The sequence below is a fragment of the Patagioenas fasciata genome, chromosome 7 (assembly GCF_037038585.1).
Source record: "Patagioenas fasciata isolate bPatFas1 chromosome 7, bPatFas1.hap1, whole genome shotgun sequence".
NCBI lineage: Eukaryota > Metazoa > Chordata > Aves > Columbiformes > Columbidae > Patagioenas > Patagioenas fasciata.
This window is the reverse complement of record NC_092526.1, coordinates 19,711,354-19,734,658: the sequence shown is the minus strand read 5'-3', so window position 1 is coordinate 19,734,658 and position 23,305 is coordinate 19,711,354. Positions and strand designations below refer to the sequence as shown.

The 23,305-nt window shown below is 38.4% G+C and overlaps 1 protein-coding gene across 1 annotated transcript in view; it reads left to right on the top strand.

Annotated features, from left to right (window-relative positions):
• The first annotated feature begins 1,039 nt into the window (after positions 1 to 1,039).
• The window catches only part of GRB14 (growth factor receptor bound protein 14), a 66,179-nt gene continuing 43,913 nt past the window's right edge, over positions 1,040 to 23,305 (top strand). Inside the window, 5 exon segments of the mRNA XM_071810985.1 lie at positions 1,040 to 1,302; positions 1,304 to 1,331; positions 1,333 to 1,387; positions 1,390 to 1,828; positions 3,437 to 3,569. Coding sequence (XP_071667086.1) covers positions 1,055 to 1,302; positions 1,304 to 1,331; positions 1,333 to 1,387; positions 1,390 to 1,828; positions 3,437 to 3,569 — 903 coding nt within the window. The 5' untranslated portion in view covers positions 1,040 to 1,054.

Here is a 23,305-nt window from a genome sequence, read left to right as displayed (position 1 = left end):
AGCAGAAGTTGTACACAGACTGGGTGAAAAGTCAAAACCATATTTTTGTTTTGTGGCCTTTTTAAAATGTTGATTAATATCAGCATACAACTGCTCAGTTTTCTACCTAGAGCACCTACACCAGCTCTTCTTCCTTCTAGTCTTCTCAAGATAGTGAGGTTTAATGTGCCACACTTATGCCAGTGAATCAATTAGGCAAAAAACCCCAGTGGTGTGGTCTGTGCAGCTGTGTAAAAAGATAGCTGTTTGCTGGCAATGAGCGAACCGAGTCATTCATCTGACATTCATCTGTAAAATTCTAGATATGTTTGCTAGTCTCTGTATATAAAATTCTTAATCAACTTGCACGTCTGCTGTCAGCAGAGAATGAGCTGTTCAAAACACAAGGAATCCTTCATTTCATTGAAAATAAATGTCCTGCAAAATCTTCTATGACTCAGCCAAAATGAAAACTCTACTGCATGTATGTCTGAAACTCTTTCTTCAGAATTGAAATTTTTGGCTTGTGAGTTCTTCAGTAGGTTCAAGAAAACAGCAAATCACATGTCCCAAAACAGTATGTATTTTCAACGGTCTCATGTCACAGTTACTGCCCCCAAGTGCAACCAGAAGGTTTGTCCACAGAGTTGTTTCTACAGGGTGCTGGGCTCTAATTATTTGACATTTTACCAAGGTGACTGACTTAAGACGATTTTACCCACTCTGCTTGGTGCCACCAAACTGTTCTTCATATAGGGAGGGGGTATTCTTGATGTTGCAATAGGATGATCGCTGGCAAGGATGGCTGCAGAATTGCCACATCAGATTTCATGTACATAAGGCAGAGCAGGACCTGTCTTCCTCAGTGGCCCAGGCTGCTGTGGGGGAGCCCAAGGTCCGAGGCCTTTCCACTTTCTGCTCTTGTTGGAGCTGTGGCTGACGCCGAGTCCTGGGTCCAGCTGCTGCTTCTTGGCACACAGGTAACTGGTCTGGCCCCCTGCCTCGTTCACCCCTCATTTCTCCAAGGCGAAGCCAAAAAATCCCTACGTCGCAGAGCAGTGGGGCGGCTCCGTTAATGATTTGTCAAGGCCCTTATACAAGTGCCAGGTCCGGCCGCCGGAGCGCGGCTCGGCCCCGTTGCGCATCGCTGAGCGACGGGCCGGCGCTGCCCGGGAGGAGGTTACCGGCCACTCCGGGCAGGGCCGCGTCACCGCCCCGCTCAGGCGAAGGGGCCGAGGGGCGCGGCGAGCAGCGCCCGGTTGCGCTGGGCCGTTGGGTGGCTCGGCGGGGCAGCCCGGGCCGCCACCTCCCCTCAGCTGCCCCGACCCGTGAGGCGCGGCCGGGTGACATCGCGGCCTCAGGTCCCGGGGCCGCACACCTGCCAGGGCCCGCCCCGCCCTGCCGCCGAGAGCGGAGGTCTTCCCCGCCTCGGTGTGGCGGAGGCAGCCGGCAGGGCACAGCTCGGCCCCCGCCCGCTCAGCGCTGCCTCCCCGTCGCAGCACGGAGCCGGCGGCCGCCCGCCCCCTCCCGCGCACGTGTGCCGGGGAAGACGCTCGGTGCCGCTCGCCGCCCGGGCGGCGCTTCCCCCCCCTCCTCCGCAGCGGAGCGGAGAGCAGCCTCCGCCCGACACGCCCGACAGCGCCGGGGCCGCTCGCCGACGTGCCTCCCGCGCGGGCGGCCGCGCAGCCAGGACGTCGCCGCGGCCGATGGCTGCCCCGCTGCCCGGTGTGCCGCGCGGTGCGGGGCGGGCGGCGGAGCCCGCGAGTGGCGGCCCCCGCGGCGCGGCGCCCTCCCCCTGCCCGCTTCCCCGGCAACCGGGGGGGGACCCGCCGCCCTCGCCCCCCGACAGGTAAGGCCGGAGCCCAGACGGGCGCTGGCAGCCCTGCTCGCTCCTTCGAGGGGCCGCCTGCTAGGGGCCGCCGTCTAGGGGCGGGCGGGCGTCCTGCGGGCGGGAGCGCGGGGCTGGCGGGTGCGGCAGCAGCGGCTGGGGAGGGGACGGAGCGGCGGGCGGGGGCGGCCCGGTCCGGGACTGGCCCGCTCTTCTCTGGAACTCAAAAAGTTATTTCCCGGCCATGCAGACACTTCGCTCCGCCGCGGATGCATCTCCCCCCTACTCGTTGTTTGTTTGTTTATTTTTTTCTTCTGAGATTTCCCAGTTTGAGGTGACCAAACCAAGCCGCTACTCTCTCAGTGCAGTGTCTCATAATGTTCGTGAGATAAACGGCTTCCTCGTTAGCGATGCCGCTGTGGTTGCTATCAGTGATGTGCACCCTGTGTTCATAACCTCTCAGGCCATTCCTAAAGGCATTGGTCTCTTCTTAGTAAAGGAAACTGTGAGCTAGCTTGTTCATGAAGCATCTGATTAGTTTTGGTGGACTGAAGTTTAGAAAATCTCAAAATACTGTACACAGGATTTTTCACTCCTTCTTAATGCTAAATATCCCTTTAAATGAATGTTTGGTGAGGATATCCAGAATGTAAAGCTTCATCATTCTGCATTGTTGCCTTACTATGATGGGTTTCCCTGCTTTGTACCAGTTAGTATGTGAAACCTGGAATGATAACAGTGGAGGTAATGAAGTTAAATATTAAGCTTGGAGCAGTCAACTCACACTTGTAGAAAAATCTGATTATATGTTGGCAGACTTACATACTTGGGGTACTTTGGGTACTACTCTTCAAATGAAATCAAGTAGACAAAGTGCTAGTCAATATTTTACATGAGAAAAACACGCACTGTAATGTACCCAGCAGTCTAAACAACCACATTATTAATGTGATACTTTAAACCAGCAGGTAACTAAGCTTTTCAGAAAGTACAACAGTGGTTATCTTCACTATTACAAATACTGTTTGGTGATACTTAGGATGCAATCAGATTCAAGTAACCTGCAACTACTGAGACTTTTTTTTTTTTTAATGATGGAGCTATGGAGATTTAAATACAAAAGTAACTGAAACCAGAAATTAGTGTATTGCTTTGCGCTGTTTTGTCATGTCTGTCACTTTCATTCCTGATTCTGGGAAAAAAAGTTTCCATTTGTTTAAAATACAGTTGTGATGTACTCAGAAGTATTACTGAGAAGTTACATGCATCCACTGTGGTAATATGTGTACATAAGGAATGCCATGAACACAGGGACAACAAAATATTTACTGTTGTCCTTAGGAGCCAATATAAATATATCTGTGCTCTTACTCTGCAAAGGCACATATTCAGACAACTTTATATTTGGAGCTGAATACTTGGATTGCTTTCAAGTAGTGTTAAGCACTGTATGTTAATAGATTCAGCCTACAGATTTAAAAAAATAACTGCACAAAACAGCTAATTGCTGTAACCAGGAAGCATCGTGTTATTAGTGCTTTAGTATTTCAGGCATTGTGGTTGGATATTGCAATTTTAACAGCAGTTGTTACAATTATCACTTGATATATTTTTATTTTGTTGAATTAGGAGAAAAAAGAAAGATGACAATATTTTGGAGATCCCATCAATTCCAAATCCTTTTCCTGAACTGTGTTGTTCTCCATTTGCATCAGTTTTGTCAACCAGTCTGTTGCCCAAGGCAACTTCAAGAAAAAAACAGGTAAGATTTAGAAGTTATTATTTGACAAATTCTAAATTGGTTTCATGAAAGCTTGAGGAAAATCCCAGTTACCTGTTAAGTTATTTTTCTAATAAAGGTGTTCCATATTTCTGTAATTTGTTGAAATTTTCTCTGTAGGTCATCGATGATTGTAGAAAATGAGGTTTCAGAATCTGTGACTTCAGGCGTGACTGTTCTTTCATGGAGTCTACATGTGACTGTGCAAAATTTTTGGGTAAAGCAGAACCAGGGAGCAGGCAGGCAGTACTTTATGTCCTTAAATAAGAAGTTAATTTCTTTCTCTTCCTCCCCACCTCCAATTACTGTCACCAGTGCTATAGCACGGAGGGTTTTAACAGTCACTGAGCAGCTTCTTTTGTCTGAAGGTCTAATTTTGCCAGGATAATTGACTAAAACCAAAATTGATGGGGAAGGAGCAATTGCTGTGTACATGGCTATATTTTATATGCATGTGTTTTTATGTGTGTGTGGCTGATGTTACTGTATTTCCATAACTACCTTAAACTATAAACCAAGGGAAGTTCTGAGTGGACAGACAGGCCTGGCAGTATTCTTAGTACTGTTCACGTACAGTGCATTTATTATCCCGAGCAGGGGTAGAGGTTAAAGAGGAAAAGTTTTCAATTAATGGAGATTACTGGGCTGAAGATCTGTTTCACTCTGAGAGTTTACCTGTCTCATTTCTCTTGTCTTGAGACTGGAAAGCATTCTGACAAGGAGCACCTCTCAGATGAAGGGTTCTAACTCCCTCATGTTATCTTTTTTGGTGGTCTCTGAGATGGATGGCTTAACAGTTTTAGGGGCAATATTGGAGGTATAAGAACTTACACTGCTGCTGCTTATTCAGTTTTTAGATTTGCATTAAGAAATTGACTGGAAGTTGAAGTTTCTTGTAGTTGTGTTAACTTTTCTGAAGCTGACCAGCCTTGTCTGTTTCTCTGCACCTGCCAGACAAATTTACTAGCAAAGTCATCTTTTTTCAACACCTTAAGAAGGAATCTTCTCCCCTCTTCTCCAGTGAAAAACTTTTATATGTCTGAGAAACTGAATCTATCTTACCATGTTTTGCATGTTCTCTGAAAATAGCTATGGTGCCTTTCTAGACTACTTTTATTACTTTTAGTTCTTTCCTACAACAGCAATACTAATCTGAAGCATTTCTGGCCAGTGTGTATCTAAACTTTGCAAATGCAGTGGGATAAAATTGTGCTAGTTTTGTTCTTGGGAAGGTGGAAGCATTGGCTGTCTCTGCAGAGGCAGGAAAAACACTGAATTGGTAACATCATCTTTCAGGACATAAAAACTAGAAGTCACATTTGAAAAATTAGTTTAAATGACTCATGTTGCTGGCTTAAATTGCACTCATTGTGGTAATCTTTGTTCTTGCAACTGGAAAGCAGATTTCCCAAGCATGATTTAACACACAGAGGTCAACAATCTGCTTTTGTGGCCTGTCATGTTTAAAATTACTGACTGGCTTGATCAGTTAAGCCAGCTAAGCATTAGCTTCAACCTCTCAGAAGCTGAAGTTCATAGCTTCACTTATTTCACTTCTGTTTCTTCATAAAGGGTCTTGTCCTACATTTGTGACCACTACTGCACACAGTCCTTCCATTTCTGCTGTTTTTCCATTTAAAAAGGCAGTGCTCTCTATGGTAAAAGGAGGATCAAGAGCAACTGGTTTGCTGACAGAAATGAGCTAAAATAATAATGGTGTCTGTGGAGGGCCCAATCCATTTTCCAGTTACCAGCAGAACTGAGAGGAGTCTTCCTGTTATTTTCTGAAGTCACTGTAACAAGGCCTTGGTTTCTGCCAGCCCTTCGCCTCGATGTCCCTTTATGGCCAGTACAGGAGAAATGGTACGAGGCTGTTTAGACCCTTTGTCAGACTCAGCATGACTGTTGTAAAGTTCTTCGTCTGAAGTTATTAGAAGTTAAGGCCAAATGGCAACCGTTCAGTTAAATGTCTATCTTTGACATTCAGGCTGAAGTCTTCTCATATGTTTATAAAATTAATTAGGTTTAAAAAGGAAAGGGAGGGAATGTTAAGCAGGTGCACAAAAACAAATGAACTGGCTGTGACTTTGACTTCCCACAGCTGGCTGTGGAGGCTGTGCTTGGAAATGTTGTGTTTCCACCCCGTGTTCTTACTTTACCAACTTCATAACAGCTCTGTCTGCAAATACCTTATCTATATACAAAGATGTCATTGAATATAGCCCCCTAGGCCATGCATATTACTGCTACAGTTTGATGGCTTCCTAACTCTTCAGAGAAACCAGCTACAATTAAGGACTTTTTTCTTTTTTAATAGTGTTGGCAGCTGCCAGAATTTTTTCTGTTGCCTCTCTGATGATCTACATATGTTTTCAGTGGTTCTTCTTTTATGTTGCTTTATTTCTGATTTAGTTTCATTTTCAGCTGTGCTTTTAACTGCGGGCATAATAAAGAAAAATTACAGAGTGAGTTTCTACTTATGTCTAGTAGGTAACTATTATCTAAACAGGTGTTTCTAAAAGAAAATAAAAAGAAGTTATGCCTCTCTTGTCTGTTTTTTCTCTCCAGAAAAGATTTTCTTCTTCTTCTTCCAGGGAAAAAAGAATTTGTCATGAACGTCTACTCTCTTATTCATAGAACCTGTGACATCTGAAATCTTTCCTCTTGTGAATAGATTATTAACATTATTTTGAATTCTTGTTTTTCTAAGCTGAAGTTTTTACTGTCTTCTGATGATCTTTTATCATAAGCCTCTCAAAATATGGAACATGCTCCTTGAACAGCATGTCTGTTTGTGTGGTTGATTTACTGGGAATAAGTTTATAAAAGCAAATTGGTAAAAGCCATGCAGCAGAATAGTGAGTTGCCTCTGTGCTTGGAAAGTAGGGCATCTGTGTATTTGAACATTATTTGGTCTGCCTCATCCACACAACTGTCCAGCTTCTTTTCCCCACTGCAGTTTGGAAGAGTTTTTGTTATATCCTTGCAGACAATCATGATATGGTAACAGTAACTAGAGCAAACTTTCTTTTAAGATGTAACCTTGACTATTATTTTCTTAATTAAAAAAAAAAATGAAAGGAGGGGGAATGATGGAGGTAAAAATAAGGAGTAAAAGTACAGAGTCAGTATAGTGACAAATTTTATTATCCTAGAGGGAGGACTGGCATCTGGGAAAACGGAAAGAACAGGCCTCCATTGAGCTGCTGAGAACATGCAGACTTGTGCCTCTGATGACCTGTTCTCAGGGGAGCATTTCTTGGAAGTGTCCCTGTGGAGCTGATATTACAGTATCACACCTGTGTTTGGAAAGATGTTTCTCAAGGAGGGTGGGATCATGTATTTAACATCCTCATCCATAAGGGAATAATGTGGAGATGAAATCAACTGCCAGACATCTGGATGGGAAGACCACTTTGTGGATTGCGTAATCCTTTCTGTAAGAAATCACCAAGTACGGTATCCTTGCAAGCAATGTAGGAGGCAGTTGGGTGCTTTTGGCATGAATAATATTATATATGTTCAGATAAATTGAATTTTGTGCTAGAGGGTGGAAGACTTTTATCTGAAAGGCCGAAAAAAGCCCATCTTTTCACTCATGTCCAACACAGCATGGTCAACTAGGTTCATGATGGGAAATGTTGCCTTCCTGTGAAGAACTGGTTGTTCGCTGTTACGAGGTGGTGTGTGTGAACTTGTGTGGGAAATCTAGTTGTGTCTCAGAGTCCATGTTCTCTAAGAAGTGACAACTGAAAATATAAAACACTCTGTACTTTTGTCTCTAATTATGATCAAAAAGGATATTAGTAGAGAAAAAAGATAACTGTAAGAAAACATGCTCTGTTCTTTAGTGTAATTTTGGTTTTCTTTGGTCAAATGAACTAAAAAGAGGTTACTGTAGTGTTACGAAAGCTTAGTTTTAAAGTCTTTCTGAAAACAAAACCTGAATAATTTGCACTGGAGTGACAGTTCTTGCCCTGCTCAAGGATAAGGCAAAAAGTGTTTCATCATAAAAGTAGTTCAAGGTAATTAGTGCCTTGTTTCTTTAAATTAAATTAGAAGTGCAAAAATAAAACTCAAGTAAATCTCAAGGTGAAGAACACTCACATCTTTGGAATTTTATCTTGCCTCTTTTGTTTTTCTTGATGTTCTAAACATGTAGATATTTTTATCATTTAGAATCCAAATATACTCCCACAGTGTTCTTTCCAGGAAATCAATTGTATAAAGAAACCTCAAATGCACATTTGATTGTAGTGGATCATCACTTCTCTTTTTGCATTAACAAAGATTTTAATGTAAAGCTCTTTGGCAAAGATGAACTGGGAGGAACTTTATGGCAAAGAGCAAGTATTCGTTAAATGTGCTCTATTCTAAGTTTAGTAATAATATCGAGCATTGACTGTTGTAATTGGATTACCATTTAATTTTATACAGTTGTAGTTCAGGGTCTTCTAGTTTACTCACTTGAAACCCCATTCTTCAAAATTTTGCATATAATTCAATTAGCAGACATAAATGGCTGAGTAGCTGGGACTTAGATTTTTTTCATGACTGATTTTTTGGCTGAAATACTTCTTTTCCCTTGACTTTTAAACAATGCCAAAATGAAAGGATTTTTTATTGGACGTAGTAATTAATGAATTTGCAAGCAATTTCCAAGGACTGAAATACCTTTTCCAACCGAAAGATGCATTAGTTAAATTTACCCTGTGATTCCAGTCTATCTGTTTCTTGCCAGATTTCTTCCCATGTTTAAGAAATTTGCACTGTGTCCTCCTTTATCAGTTCTCAATCTTTTTTCCTTCCAGCTCATAAACATATATCTGGTTTTCCTATATCTTCCCATTAAATTACTCGAAGAAAGACGTAGAGTTTGAGAGGCAGAGGCAAGAGAAAAACTCTTTCCAAGCAGTTTACAGATTAACAGAAAAAAACATCCTATCTAGAACCAACATAAAGAGCCCTAGGTTTTTTGTGGTGTCTCATCTGGTGGTATTCTACTCCAGTTTCTGGGTTCTGTTGTTCATTTAAATGGCCATACCCTCCCACCAAGGAGAGATTTATTGTTATTACATTATCTTAAAATTATTTAGAGCTCTATTAAAAATTACTTTTTTAAGGCATGGACTTTTGTGTTTTAACCAGTCACCTTAACATTGTTGCAGAAAGTCACAGGTCTATATAGGTAAAAATTAGGAGGCAGATTTGAACAATTTCTTTTTTAAACAGTAAGGAATATCACCTGGTTTATCTTGAGGGTTTGTGTATTTTTCTTTTTGTATTATGTTGGTTCATTCATTAGTGTATCTTTCTTACAGAGAAAATAAATTGCTCTCTGTCAAACTTCACATCAGCTCTCAGTGTTATTGCAAATTAACCTTGCACTTTGTTACTGTCCAAAAACAACCCAAGCAAAGCCTCTAAACATTCTAACTTCACAAAAATAGCGTGTCTTTTTTTTTTTTTCATTTCTAATGAACAAGAAAACAAGGTCACTCTAATTTTCTGGTTACTAAGATATTGCCTCTGCAAACTCATTGCTTAATTCACTTACATCAGGCAAATGTTAGGCTTAAATTTTTACTATTTGTAGCTATATAAAATGAAATAATCATCAGTACTGTTAAAGATTCTGGCATGCATTTTGCCAGTGTTTTTCAAATTTGAATGATTTAATCATCCTTTTGAGTTTGGTTGTTTTGGGCTTCATCAGGCTGGAAGTCAAAACTGAAGTTTCTTATCTTTTCTGTTTGGACTGTTTTCTCAGTACAAGAAACTGCTTTTTCTTGGCTGTTTGGGAAGTTATATTTGGAACAAGAAACTTCTAGTACATTGCAGTAGATCTGATTCTTTGTGTAGAAAACCTTCTCTGTAAATTTGGAAACCTTGGTTCTCCAAAAAGCAATTCTTTCATATTTAACTCTTGAATTTTGAGTTGGCTACCTGGTGTTTTGGTGGCTAGAGCAGACAACGATAAAAACAGTCTCAATTTATTTGAATATACAAGAGACTTGACAGTTAAAGCCAGCTGAAACTGCAGGGAACTTCTGCTCTGATGTTGCTGAATCACTTTTGATAACTCAGTTTTATTGAGTTTGGCTTTAAAGATTAAATTTTGATGGATGGAGCTTAAATCCTGATAATTTTCAGAAAGGAATGAGATGTGATAGATACTAACACTGTTCTTATTCCTAATTGTTTCCAGGGATGGGTGCATTTGTTTAGGGTTAGACTGGAGAAACGAGAAGTTTAGGACATTTTGTAGCAGCTCCATACGTGCCATAGGCAGATCCATAATTATTAATAAATACATATTTTATGGACAGGCCTTTTTCCAGGTGGCTTCTCACTGACGGCATCATCAGTAGGTGATCCAGTGGTAAGTGAGGGATGCAAGACATCAGTGTTGCAACAAGAGAATGCTATTGACATCTTCCCTTTATGGACTGCTGTCTGGATGGTGTTTTGATCAAAACAGATAAACATTCCCATTTCACTTCCACTTTAATCAGAATAGTATTTAGTAACATACCTAATTTGTATCATTTATTCTAGATTAAAATTATGATTCATATTGAAGAATTTATGTGCATTGCTGCTCAAAGGCAGTATTAAACTAGAAGACCTGAATTTTGTTGTTTTTTGAAGCACTCCCAAGGTATTGAGAGCTTTTCTGTTTCTCAGAGGATTGCTTTTGTTACAGTCGTAAAAGATTTAAATGACAGTGTTTTTAAGCACGCACATTTAAAGTTCATGTCTGCATGTCCTTGAGAGCTCCACAGATCATTTCCTATGGCTTTTTTTATTGCCACAGCAGATAAAAATGAGACTGAGGCTTACGTATTTTGTATTTCTTGTGTTTTTTCTCCATTTAGATTTTACTTAGCTTTATTTTCTGGTCATATAAAGATTCTGTGTTCCTGTTCTGGTCTACTTTTGTAATCTCATTTCCTAGCACTTTAAACACCTGCTTTATTTCACGTTCTGCTGTTTTTGTAACATAATCAGTTTAATAGTTGCATAGTATTGAATGAGATGAGAGTAGTTGATGATGAATAGTTAACTTACCTGAAATGCTACGGGTTTGGTAAAGCTGAAAACTTATATGTTTCTTATTGAAGGTTTACAGCTTTCACCTCCTTTGAAGTAAAAGCTGTGCAACAAAGAAAATACCGAGTAGTTTACCATACATTTTCAGTACTTAAACTAACATAAGATGATCAGGAATTTTATAACTTTTGTAACAGTATAACTTTAGTATCCTACTGTTGGGCATTAACAGAAGAATGAAGGTCAAACTTGGATCAGTTTCTGTTAGGAGTTTTGGTTAATTCCTTAGTGTATCATTAGATTGTCTAATTTTTGATGTTGAGGGTTATTATCTGTTCAAATCAGAACATGAGAACTATGAAAACAAGCAGAGGAATATCCCCATCTTACTTCTGTGTTTAAACATTGCCACAATAAGTATAATTTCAATTTTATATAAATGAAACATACCTCTGCATAGACATCAACATTAAACTTGGTTGGTTTTCACCAGGTGGAATTAACTTCACCATGCATGTAGAATAGTCTTAAATATTTGTGATTGGATAACCAATTTTATATTCACTATACGTGTGTATTTTCTTGTAAATTATTTACAATAGATAGCTGAAGACTTGTTCTTTCACATGATAATTCCAGAGCCACTAATACAGTATTGTGGTTTTTTTTCCTCAATTTTTCCTTCATGATCTTTTTAGCTCTTTGCAGTGGTAAGCCTTGTGCTGTACCAATGTATTTAAGAGGTCTAGCTACAATTTTAATGGAAATTGTACCAATTGGATATAGATATGGCTCTCTGCATCTCTTCCATGCTTTACTTGCCTTTGCTTTCAGGACCAAGTTTCCCTTGTGTAAGAAAAAGTATAGAAACTGACAATAAACCTGAGATGTCTCATGGTTTTCACCAGCCTGTTTCATACATTATAGTAGTGGACAACTGATATCCATGTCTTGACATCTGTGGATTACTTAGATGAGTATCTTTAGGATAAGAGTAGTCTTCTGTTTGGTACTTGCATAGCTGGAGCTGTGATGGCCAGGCAGTGAAAGGGCATCAGAATCCTGTTACTGACAATTGATGTTGATCTCATGTGTGTGTGTGTATGTGCAGAGGCAAGAACTGATAGAACTGCCAGTTGGCAATTTCAGGGCTCAGGGATTCCAGACTTCTCTAGCAGCTGATTATTTCTATGGACAAGCTGGGATATATCTCTAGCAATGGTGAAATGCTGTGATGGTAAAGGGCAGATGACAGTAAACCACTGGCCATATTCTCTTCGTTTGTCTTCAGCATGTTTAAAGCTGTTACATCTGAGAAAATTCAGGCCTTTATGACTGCCTTTAATTTGGGAATGAAGATAAAGGGAAACCTTCAAGACAGAATACTTAAGTGTGTCTCTCATGTTAGAGTCCTGATGGGAGTTGCCTCAAATGGGAAGATTAAAAAAACCTGCTAATCAGGCCAAAGAAAATTTTTCAAGAAGGGCAGTTGTGGGAGGAGGAATTAAGAGGGAGAAGAAATTAGACCTCTCTGCTCTACTAACAGTGTGAACTTTCTTTTCTCCTGTTTCACTCACAGAAAATTCGTTTGCAGCTAATCAGCTCACATTTTAGCCCAATAGTCTACGTTATATTTAATACTTAAGTCTCAAGGGGGAGATACATATCGGTTATCTTAGAGGTGTGCCCGTGCTTCTAATTAGGATAGTGATGGATTGTTCCTGCCTATTTCTAGTATGTATGCATATACTGCATACCAATATATCTGTCTGTTTGCTTCTTGGCTTGATATTATATCCACAGAAAAACAAGATACAGTAGCTTGCCTTGTGATCAGAATTGGATTTTTCAGTGAGTGCATTCTTAGGCTATAAATAGCCTTTTTACTTACGATAACTCCTGTTACTGATTACATTAAGACCTGGAGTTTATGAACAGCTGCAAGCACTTGATAATGTCACAGAAATGGTATCAACTGTTGAGAAACAGGCTGGAAGTTTCCAAGAATTTCTTCTCATAATCACTAGAATATACTCCTATGTAGTGAGAGGGAAGCCTGTGCAATATGAGGTTTTTCTTACAACTCAGTTGACAGAACTTTTCAATCAGGCCTGAACCTGTTGATTGCAAAAATAGGTAGCTGAAAAGCACTGCAAGGCGTGAGCATAACAAGGCTTTAAGATCCTACAAGTTTGTGAGGAGAGCTGTCGGGGATAGAAAATCGCATTATGCTGTTTGATAGTGCAAAATTTAGAGAGTGGTGTTCAGCTGCTTTTTTCTTTTTTTTGCCATTGTTCTTGTGATGTGAGCCCTTCCACAGCGATTCAAGGAGAGATGAATAATCTGGTAAGAGAGGATTTTTTTCCAGGCTGGTGTGATTTTTATTATTAGGCTTTTCTCTAACATCAGCTCCTCTCTGATTAGTGCGTTGTAGCATTAGCATGCAGGAATAGTCTCTTCCACTTTGGTAAGCAGACAGAATCTGCCTGGTTTCTGTGTAACACAATAATTACTTCCTAGGGCTGAAGGAGAAGTGTCCACATCCTGATTTTCATACTTTAACTTAGTCCCCATATCTGTAATTTTTGACTGGCTGCACTTAATATTTATAACTGATTGTTCTCATTAAGTTATATTTTAAAGCATTTCCTTCTTTGAAACTTTCTCAAATTATGATGGTGCAGGGGGACGGGTGTGTGTGTGTGACTCACTTGTTCAGGAGGTAACAGCTGTGTAATTTTAGATTGTCCTGGAGAGCTGTTTTACTTCTGCAATAGTGTTGTGTTAAATATGAATTGTTCACTTAAAATATACCTGTGAGAGAACAAGGTCATCTAGACTTCTCAAATAGGCAAAAGAGGTTGAATATTAAGGGTCTTGTTTGTGATGCTGAAGGAGAAGGTTTAAATCCTTTCCTCAGTTTGAAGTGATCTGGATAGCAAGTCATTGCTCTAGATTGAGCAAAGCTAGCTCTTCCTTGTTTTTTTTCTGACCAATAATTCTGATAGAGATAATTCGCAGCTAAAAGTTTTAATACGCAGTATTCTAGAATAGTAAATTACTTTGAGTTTATTGTATTCAGGCAACTTCAGAACATGGGATGTTCAAAGGAAGTTTCTGTATTGTCTCCTGTGGGCAATTCATTGGGCAATGAGATCCATTTTTACCCAAGTGTCCACGTAATTACTCATTAGTATGATCATAGGGTAAATATCCTTCTCATTCAGGGAAATGAGGAGCAACTATGAAAAGGATATGCTCTGAGTTGGTGTGTGTTTTTAATTCTTCTTTTTTTCTTTTTTGTTAACATAAGATCAGAGGTCAGTTTAAAGGATTTTGGAGGAGAGTTCCTCTTAAGTTACTTCATAGAAAGCCTTGTATTTCTGACCAAAAGACAATGTTGTTATTAAATAACATCAAAGATTAAGCATTAGTACATTTTTTGAAGTAAGTAAGTATCCAGCAGGAGTTTTGTAACTTCGTTCCTTTTTAGTAGGCATTGTGCAAACATATAGAAGACTCACAGGTATGAAAGGTAAGGTCAGTCTTACAGTGTTCCTGTTAACATCTCGGCTGTACCTGGCAAAAGCTTATGTAGGGAATAGACTTTATGGAAAATTAATATGTAACTGCTGTGCCAACCAAGACATGTAGAAGACATGATATGCTAAAGAAAGAGGTCTTTGGAACAGCTGAATGATGAACTCATCATGGCTCGGTGTTACTTTTCTTCTGGGATGGAGACTTCCCAAATCCCAAATGAGCTTATAAAAAAAGAAACTACTCAGCTTTTCAGGCCCCAAGGAGGGGCATTTTTAGGATAACTGCAAAGAAGTAGCATGTAAGTTAGTGGAGAGGGAAGGACTGAGTAGGTCTAGGCTTCTGTAGAGGTATTGTGGAGAAGTGATGAAAAAAAACTCCCAATCTTTGTATTTGTGGCTTATACATTGATAGTAACCTTAATGAATCTTGTTTATATCTTCCTAGACTATTCCAGGAGCATTACAGTTTTGAAGCAGGGATTGTACTTACCACATACAAAAATAATGTTCTGGGAAATTATTGGTATACACTCCTCTAAGTAAGATTGAAGAGGATATTTACTGTTGTGACCCTGAGGTAAAACACATGACCAATTCAGTCCAAGCAGTCTCAATGTGCAGTGCGGAACATACATGGTTTGTGGAGCTCTTGTACTTGCTTGACTGACTGCTGTTGTTGGTCGATTTCTGTGTAACAGAACTAACATGAGAAAGGCTTCTCTTTCTGAAATGAAACCAGCTCCTTTGGAAGACAGACATATGGAGACAGTAAAACTGAAGCCAGTGATTCAGACGTAGCACCAAGAAGCTGCCTGATGTGTCTTTGTCCAGTCACTTGCTTCCTGCAACCCGTGTTTCTCTTTGCTTTGGTTCTATGTCTGTTATTAAACACATTTTCCTGTGGAAAACTACCACTTGATAAAAAAATATTTTCTAATGCAACCAACCTGTAGTCTTGACTGCGAGAAAGTACAGTAGCTGGGAATTTTTATCCAAGAATCTTGTTTTAAGTATGTTTAAGGATCAACTTAAGTCAATTATAGCTGTAACCAGAAGGAAGAAGGCAACTGGCACATGGGTTAGTAAATCAAGCATAGCATTGAAAAGGAGTTCAGAGTTCATGTGGTGCATGTTTCTTGGCCAGCAAAAGGACAGCAGTCTGCTGAGAGCTCTGGTGTATTTGGAGATGGCTTTTCAGTGCAGGGTTTGGGATCTAGGGTTATCTTGCTTTTCCCTTAAACTGCTTGGGCATGGTGTGGTGTTTGTTGTGCCATGGGCAGGCTAGAAGAGAAAGAGCTGAAGCTATGAATTGTGCTTTTTTTTATGGCACATGGACCTCTTAAAATAGCATTTAATAGGTGGATAATTGTATGAAGAGACAGAAGAAGAGTCATCATTAAGGCTCAGACTTCATTGTGAAGTTCTTAGGTATAATATGTATGTTGCTTTACAGGTAATATAGCCTGTTCTAGTGCAACTGTTTCTGCAGAGGAATCAATCATTATCAACCCTCGAAGAGGGTGTCCTGTATGTTCTGCTTGAGGAATAAGACCTTGTTACCTTCCTTTGTATAAGGGACTATAGGAATAGAAAGACAGCTCCTCAATCACTTTGAAAACTTTCTATTTTGAGATGGTTTTTGAGAAAATGGTTATTTGCCAAATACATGCAAATGTACCTATGCAGAAAATAGCCTGTACATGTTTCCACAGTCATGCTGATGGTATTAACTGGCTCTTTTTCTAGTAAAGAGACAGTGACGGTCTGTGTCAAGCAGACACGAGCACTTTGTCAAGGAAGTGCAGATAGTACCATAAATAACTTACCTGACTTTATGTTGGTCTTGTGTAATAATCTTCTGCCTCAGCTTAAAGAAAAAAAATACAAAAAATAGCATGAAAGTTTTTTATATGCCTTAATGAATACATATAATCTCTAGATTTTTTTATTTTTTTTTCATTTTCAGAAGCAAAAGCTGGGTCTGATTTGCTCTTGTTACCTATAAATGCCCACATTCCTGAGTTATGTCTGGCAGAGCCAGGAATAGATGAGCTGTTGTGACTCCGTATCGAGTGCCTTAAGTACATCACTGACCTTCCTCTACTAACAAGATATCTCTATTCCATATGTTGTTATAAAATCCATACTTGTTGCTACTAACTCTTCCTAAGAGCTTTTCAATTCTTGCCCACTCAATTTAGTAATGCTTTCTTTAGTGGCAGTGGCAAGAAGCAGAAGTGGTTTATATTTTGAAGTATCTAAAAAGTATCCACACAATGTTTTCAGAACTGTATCTGGTAGCTCAGTGACAAAAATAGGAGTGAAAAGCTGCATGAACATATTCATTTTACAGAGCTCTCAAGCAACTGAGCTGGATCTGATTTCCTTCCTGTCCAATAGCACCAGCAAAATTCTTTGCAAACCTGCCATGGACAAGTCAAGTCTTCTACCTGTAGGACAAAAAGTGATTATATATGTTTCCCTGAAGGCATAATGGGCTTTCAGAGCCTTTCTGTATTTCACATTTATCAATAGAACTCCTCTTGGCTTTCAGATGGTGAAGTGATTATCCAAGGTTTGAACTTAGAAATTAAGATGTATTGGTTTTATTTTATTTTATTTTATTTTATTTTATTTTATTTTATTTTATTTTATTTTATTTTATTTTATTTTATTTTATTTTATTTTATTTTATTTTATATTTGGTGTATGTGAAATCTAGGAGATGAATGTATTCATCAATGTAATTGTTAGTACTTGGGTGAAACTAATGTGTACTTTCACTAGAATAAGCAAATTACTGTGGTATTTTTGCTTAAAATCAGTCAGATCTGAATATTGGATTTTTATTACGAAGTATAACACAGCACTTAAGTGTTTGCTTACTTTCTAAATAGATCTGGTTCTTATATCCGACTGGAGAAGACAAAATACAGATAGTCTCACTGAGGAAAATAATCCTCTGCTGCACCTTGCGGACAAATGGGTCAGTATTATTCATAGAACAAAAAGCTGCATGTGATTTTCAAGAGTCAGGGACCTTCGGTACCCAGGGGCAAGGAAAAATGGCTTCGGTTATTTTTGTTTCTTTGCACTAATGCAACGCACCGAGATTTACAGTTACTGTTTCCCAAACATTTTTCCATTACATCCAAGAAAAAAAGATTGTAAAGGGAGTTTTTGTGTTGCTGCAAACATAAGCATATCAAATATTGCTGGGAGTAAAATGCCTGCAGGATCAGGCTCTGATACCACAAGTTGTTTTCTGAACCTTGCACCAAAATTTTGAAGCTGTATAATGGTATTTTGAGAACATGTTCCCATAGGAAATAAAAACTTTGTGCCTGAAAGGTAAAAACCTAATTGCGAACACTTGACATTTATCATAGCTATCTCTAATATAAAAGTATGTTCATTCCAAATACTACAGAATTAACTCTTAAAACCTGATCTCTGGAATAGCTTTTTATCCTTCTGATTTCTCAAAACAGTCGTCAGGATTTTGGACTGGAGCGTAAGAGAGGAAAACAAAAGTTGTTAAATACCTTATACCTTGAAGATCAGTTGCTATGCATCTGTTGCTGCTATAGATCCAATGTAAAATGGGTCAAGTTAAAACTGAACCTTTATTACTGAGCCAAGGAAATGGCTAATATTTGCTGTATTTTAACTGGTTTTATGGTTTGATTAAAAGCTCGTCTTAAAGCTAACTGAACAAGGATTGAATGTGTGTCTCCAAACTGTTTTTGTGACTTGGCATCAGTTGCTTATCATTTTTTTTCCGCCCTGTATGTCTCAATCAAGGACAACAGGGTTTGAAAGTTAAGGAAATATTTGTCTTCCTATTCCTTGGCAGTATTTTATTACTATTTGAGAGCTGCAGGTAAAATGTCACTGCATTGTGGGTTTTCATTCTGGGGAGAGAGCTGCATTATTTTGTGTTTACAATGTTTGTTCTTCTTGTTCGTTGACAGAATTTACCAAAGCCCTACAGATTTTAGGATTTCAAGAAAGTAATTTAGCATGAAAACAGATGCTTTGAATCCGCAGATTCTGTAGTATCTTACCGGTGCCAGTGGCGTGTTATGTAGTTTTTGCCACTTAAAAAAACTCTCAAACCAGAAAATTACATGAAATCACATTGTTTAACTTGCCAGTGTATCAGTGTATAGTTTCTTATGTCCTGGAGATGAGATTTTCTTCTAGACATTTTGAGATTACTACAGAGTGTGCTCATGTCCAGTCACTGAGGAAAAACCACAATCAATATGATTTAGTGAATTTTAGCATGGATTATTATAATATTTGCCAAGTCAGTTCTGAATGCTTCTAGGACACATGTATCAGATGTGTGCTAAATAATATGCCTTCAGTAACTCTCTGTGGAACTGCAGTAGTCCGCATATCTGATACATTATTGTTTGAGATGTCATGAATACTTAATACAAATAATTTTTGCAGAATGTCTTCAGTCTTCTCCTATGGTGGGCAATGTTTCTGATGTGAACTGCTTGTTTAAGAGTTATAAAAGAAATATCCAGTGTCACAGTTCTAACATCTGTTTAATAATTCGTTTACAACAGAATTATTGCTTATTCATGCTGCATAAAAACAGAAAACTTTTTTCTGCAGTTTATCACGTTACAAGACCTTAAAACAAAGATTATAGCCTGCCTTATCATAAAAATGATGCAAAAATTTGACCTTTTTGACAAAGAAGGAAAGCAAAAACCCTGATCTTTTTGGTAGAAACACATTAATGAAAATAGCCTTGTTATACAGGTATTTGGTACATGAAGTACATGTATAAGTGGGGCTGATCAACAACTTGAGTTCATAAATATTCTTAAATTTCACTCACTTTTAACATTTTATGTGCCACGTTTTCAGGCTTTTGTTGCACTGCAAAGTCAGAAATTGCATTGCTTTAAGTAAAAGGGGAGTTTTCCTGCTTCTTTGGATAAAGACAATTAAGAATCATAGAATTAAACTTCATGGATTCAGTGCATCTCTTACGCTCAGTTACTTTTCTGAAACCCTAAGATCAGAAGCAATGAAAAATATTCTGTTTGTTGGAAAAAGTCAGGAAAAAAAAACCCAACAACACAATAACCACTCAGTGTAATGTGCTGAACACATTCTTTAATGGTTTGGGTTTTGTTTTGACAGTGAAGACAGGGTTCCAAGTGATAGAAATACTTGTTGTTTTGCTTATTTTTATAGCCAGAGATATCATTGTGGGCCTTTCCAAGGACAGAAGATGAGTATTCAAGCTCCTTGGTTGGCTGATTTCTAGTTAGTCCTACCCCAGTATCTTCTGTAATTAGCTTTGGGTAGGACTGGATTCACATAAACAGAGTGACATTTACTACCTTCTTAGTCTTCACTTTGCACTGACTCTCTCCTGCTCCTTTTTTGGGAAGTTGGGCTTCAAGGACTATTGCAAACTACTTTGTTCTGCCTCATGTTATCACCTGGATGAAGGTTGGCGACTTCTGTGAAAAGCAGACATGAGTTTGTCTTCAAGAAGAGTAACATTGCCTGCAGTTATGCCAATAGCTCTGCAGAAATGGGTATGGCATTTTAAAGCAGTCTTGTAATTCCAGCTGTACTACATGTTGGTAATATATCTGCTTAGTATAAGTAGTGTTTAAAATAAACAAAGCTACATTTAATTTTTCACTTAATTTTATAATTTCTCTAGTCTAATAAGAATTTTTCTGATAAATTTAGATTTTAAAATTTTATTATGTAAAATATATGTTTACATAACATAAATATATGTGTACACAATAGTGTTTTTGTTACTATGCTTTTTTCTCTGTTATTATAATTCTGTACCTTGTGCCAGAAATTGATTTTGCTTACAGACTAGTTTATTTTTTTAAATATAAAGTGTCATAATTGCATCTCAGAATATTAAAAGATGCATCTGTAGAAGGCTGTGATACTGTTCCTAATAGAGGATTATTGGAATCTGCTTCCACAGGCTTTGGATCAGCTTTAAAGACAGCATACATTTGCCACACTCTCTCTGGCTGATGCCTCGACAGTAGATGATCCATCATGTATTTTGGGAATCAGGCTAACACTCTACAGTGTTTCCCTGTAGCCACTGTAACTTGCCTTTTTTGGTTCTCTCATTAAAAAGTGGAAGCAGTGCAAAATCATTATGCTTGTGTGCACTAGGATTGCCCAATGTAACTCTATGCATTGGGGATATCTATGAAGTTAAAAATACACGCAGAAGTGAAGTATGGAAATATGACTCTCTGCTAAGGCAGCTATATTAACTTCTAAGTTAGTTCAAACAAACTGTAAGTAATTCATTAGTTCGATTTATTTTGTAAATGTGTGGATATTTTTCAAAAATTCATTGCTGTGTAATGTGCCTGAATCACTGATAATGGGCTCTTGTTACTCAGAGGCTTTTAGTATGCCAGCATTCTGAAAAATGAAATTTCACTGAAATATTGATACAGTGTTAAATGGTTCTCATGAACAATTTACACGGGACACAGCGTATGCTTCTGTGGTGTAAGTCCAACGTGTCTGAAGTAGTATATGAACACATAGCTCTTATTGATGTGGGATGTATGGTATTCTTTCAGATTACTTCATTGGGCTGGAAGGGAAGCCTGTGGACATACAATTTTACTGTGATTCATTGATACAGATTATGCTACTGTCTTAATAACATGATCATATACTACTTTTCTGGTATAGTAACTTCCTTTCAAATTTAGATGTGTGCAAGATGCGCTCTTACGCAGTTTTATGCTAACAATTTGGTATATGTCTGTTACACTCCTCAAAAATACCCTTTTAAAAATTGTGTTTTAACTTCTCAGCTTTTATCCTCTCAATCCTGTGGTTCCCCCATCTTCCGCTCTCCCTCCTCCCAACACCCCGCAGTCTCAAATCTTTAATTGTCATAGTTATTTTATTTTTGGCTGTTCTTTGGTTATTTGTGTGTTAGGAGATGAATGTCTTTGTTCTCGCAGTGTGTCTTTGTGTTGGACTCCTCTGGTATGCATACAGCAGTACTTGGTGCTATGTGGGAGGGGAGAGATGTGTGACTTTGCTGAATGTAGCTTTCAGAAGACTAGGAAACACAGTTTTAATTGTACTGTATATTTTAATGGATTGCTTTATGGATTGATTTTCTTTTTTTTTTTCTTTTTTTTTTTCTTTCTTTTTTTTTTTTTTTCCCCGTGTTGAGAGGTGAGCATCATTCTCCGAGGAAATGTATAGGTTTTTCTTTTTTGACAAATGGCATGGCAAGTAAGATCATTTCCTGTGCATTCTCTCCTATATTAAAACATAGATATTTTCACGCTAATATCAAATTAGCTGTCAACAGTTATTTGCTTTACTTCTCTTTATCTTTGTAAGCTCAATTAAAAATAATGGGAGTAGTAGGAGGAAGCAGCACAGGATGTTCCCTAGTTAGGTAGGTAGATATTGGGTTACACACAGTTGCAAAAATTCTCAAAGGCATGTGTCCTCACTGAGGGCTCACTGTACGCCAAATTTAATAGTCCTGTTTATGCTTGTGGTGTTTGTATCTACGCATGCAGAATTCCTCCTGAAAGTATGTCTTGTCTCTATTCAGAAGGTGCTTTTGTTATTTCTGTAGCAATACCCCAATTTCTGGAACTGGAGTACTGCAGGGGGAGAGGGCAGGAAAGCCAGCAAGAAAGAGCCTTGCTTGTAAGGGGTAACATTTGTGAATGCATGTGTAAATTTGTTTTTGTTTCTCATGGACATTAGAACCTTAAACATCACCTTCTGCAACTTCTGTTTTTTGTAACGCAAGAAGGATCTGGAAATGTGAAAATATTACATTAGCACTGCATAGTCAAGAGAAACTTAAGTGTTAGTTCATAAAGTATTGTTTTAGACTATCTATCACCCCCCCATTGTTATTTCTTAAATTCATGGAATAGGTAATTGGGTAAGAAGTGTAGTTTAATTATGATACTGCAAAAATTGCAAGTCTTTTTTTTTCCCTCCCTTACAAAAGGTGAATTTTGCATTATCAATGTGCTAATCTGGCTGTTCTGCAAGTTTCTTGAATACATGGGTTTTTCTCATTTTCATTTGAATTATCTAATATTCTTTGTCCAAAATTATTTCATACTTCTTTCTGTTTTATAATCTGATATGAAGTACTTATCACAGTTGACATGTTTTATTCTTAAGTAATATATTTTTAACTGAAGCTACAGGGCCTCATTTAGATTCCAAGGGGTCTTTTAGCACAGGCAGAAAAATGACTTGCTTAATAAGTATGGGGAATTATGCATATTGAGTACTATTAAAACCAGATTTATAATGTGTATATAGACTAGACATATAATTAATCCAACACAGTGAGAATAAATGTCTTCTTTATCTTTTGTGTGAATAACTTTGTACTCCTCTAAAAATGTTTTTAAGAAATTAGATTTAAAAGGACATAATGCATTCGAAACATTGTTTTTCAGTCAAAGATGAATCATTTATTCAAGATAAACACATCTACTAGACTCGTAATGTGGTAAGTACAAGAGTACTTATGCGCCTGATGTTGGATGCAAGGTGAATAAACAGTGACAGTGTTGGGTTTTTCCACAGCAGCTGGAAACTTCATAGCATCGTAGGTCAGACAGGGTTAAAAAGCCTTTTTTACATAGATGGTATATATTGCAGCTGAATAATTTCCAGTGATACCTGAAAAGACTGCATAGTGTCTTCTAAATGGAAGAAACATTGATTAGCAAATGAGCATGTGATTTAGATTGCTCAAATCTAGGACTGGTATAAGCATGCAGATTTCAAGATTCTCATGCATCTTTATTCCATCTATTTTTCTGGCCTGAAATCATGTGCTGCTTTAATCAGTAGTCACCCCTCCCCCAAGGAAAAGTGGTCACTTAAGCCAAATTGTAGTGAGAATTAGTAATGTCTGTCTGAAGGCTAAGGGCATGAAAGTAATTTTTCGGTTTTGCATTTGGCTTCTCTGAGATGAAAGGCCAATGTGCTAATCCAGGATTTTTACATAAGGCACTTTAAGTGACATGATAATGCTGTCATTAAATGGATACCTTTTAGAAAATAACTGGAGGCAGACAAAGCATT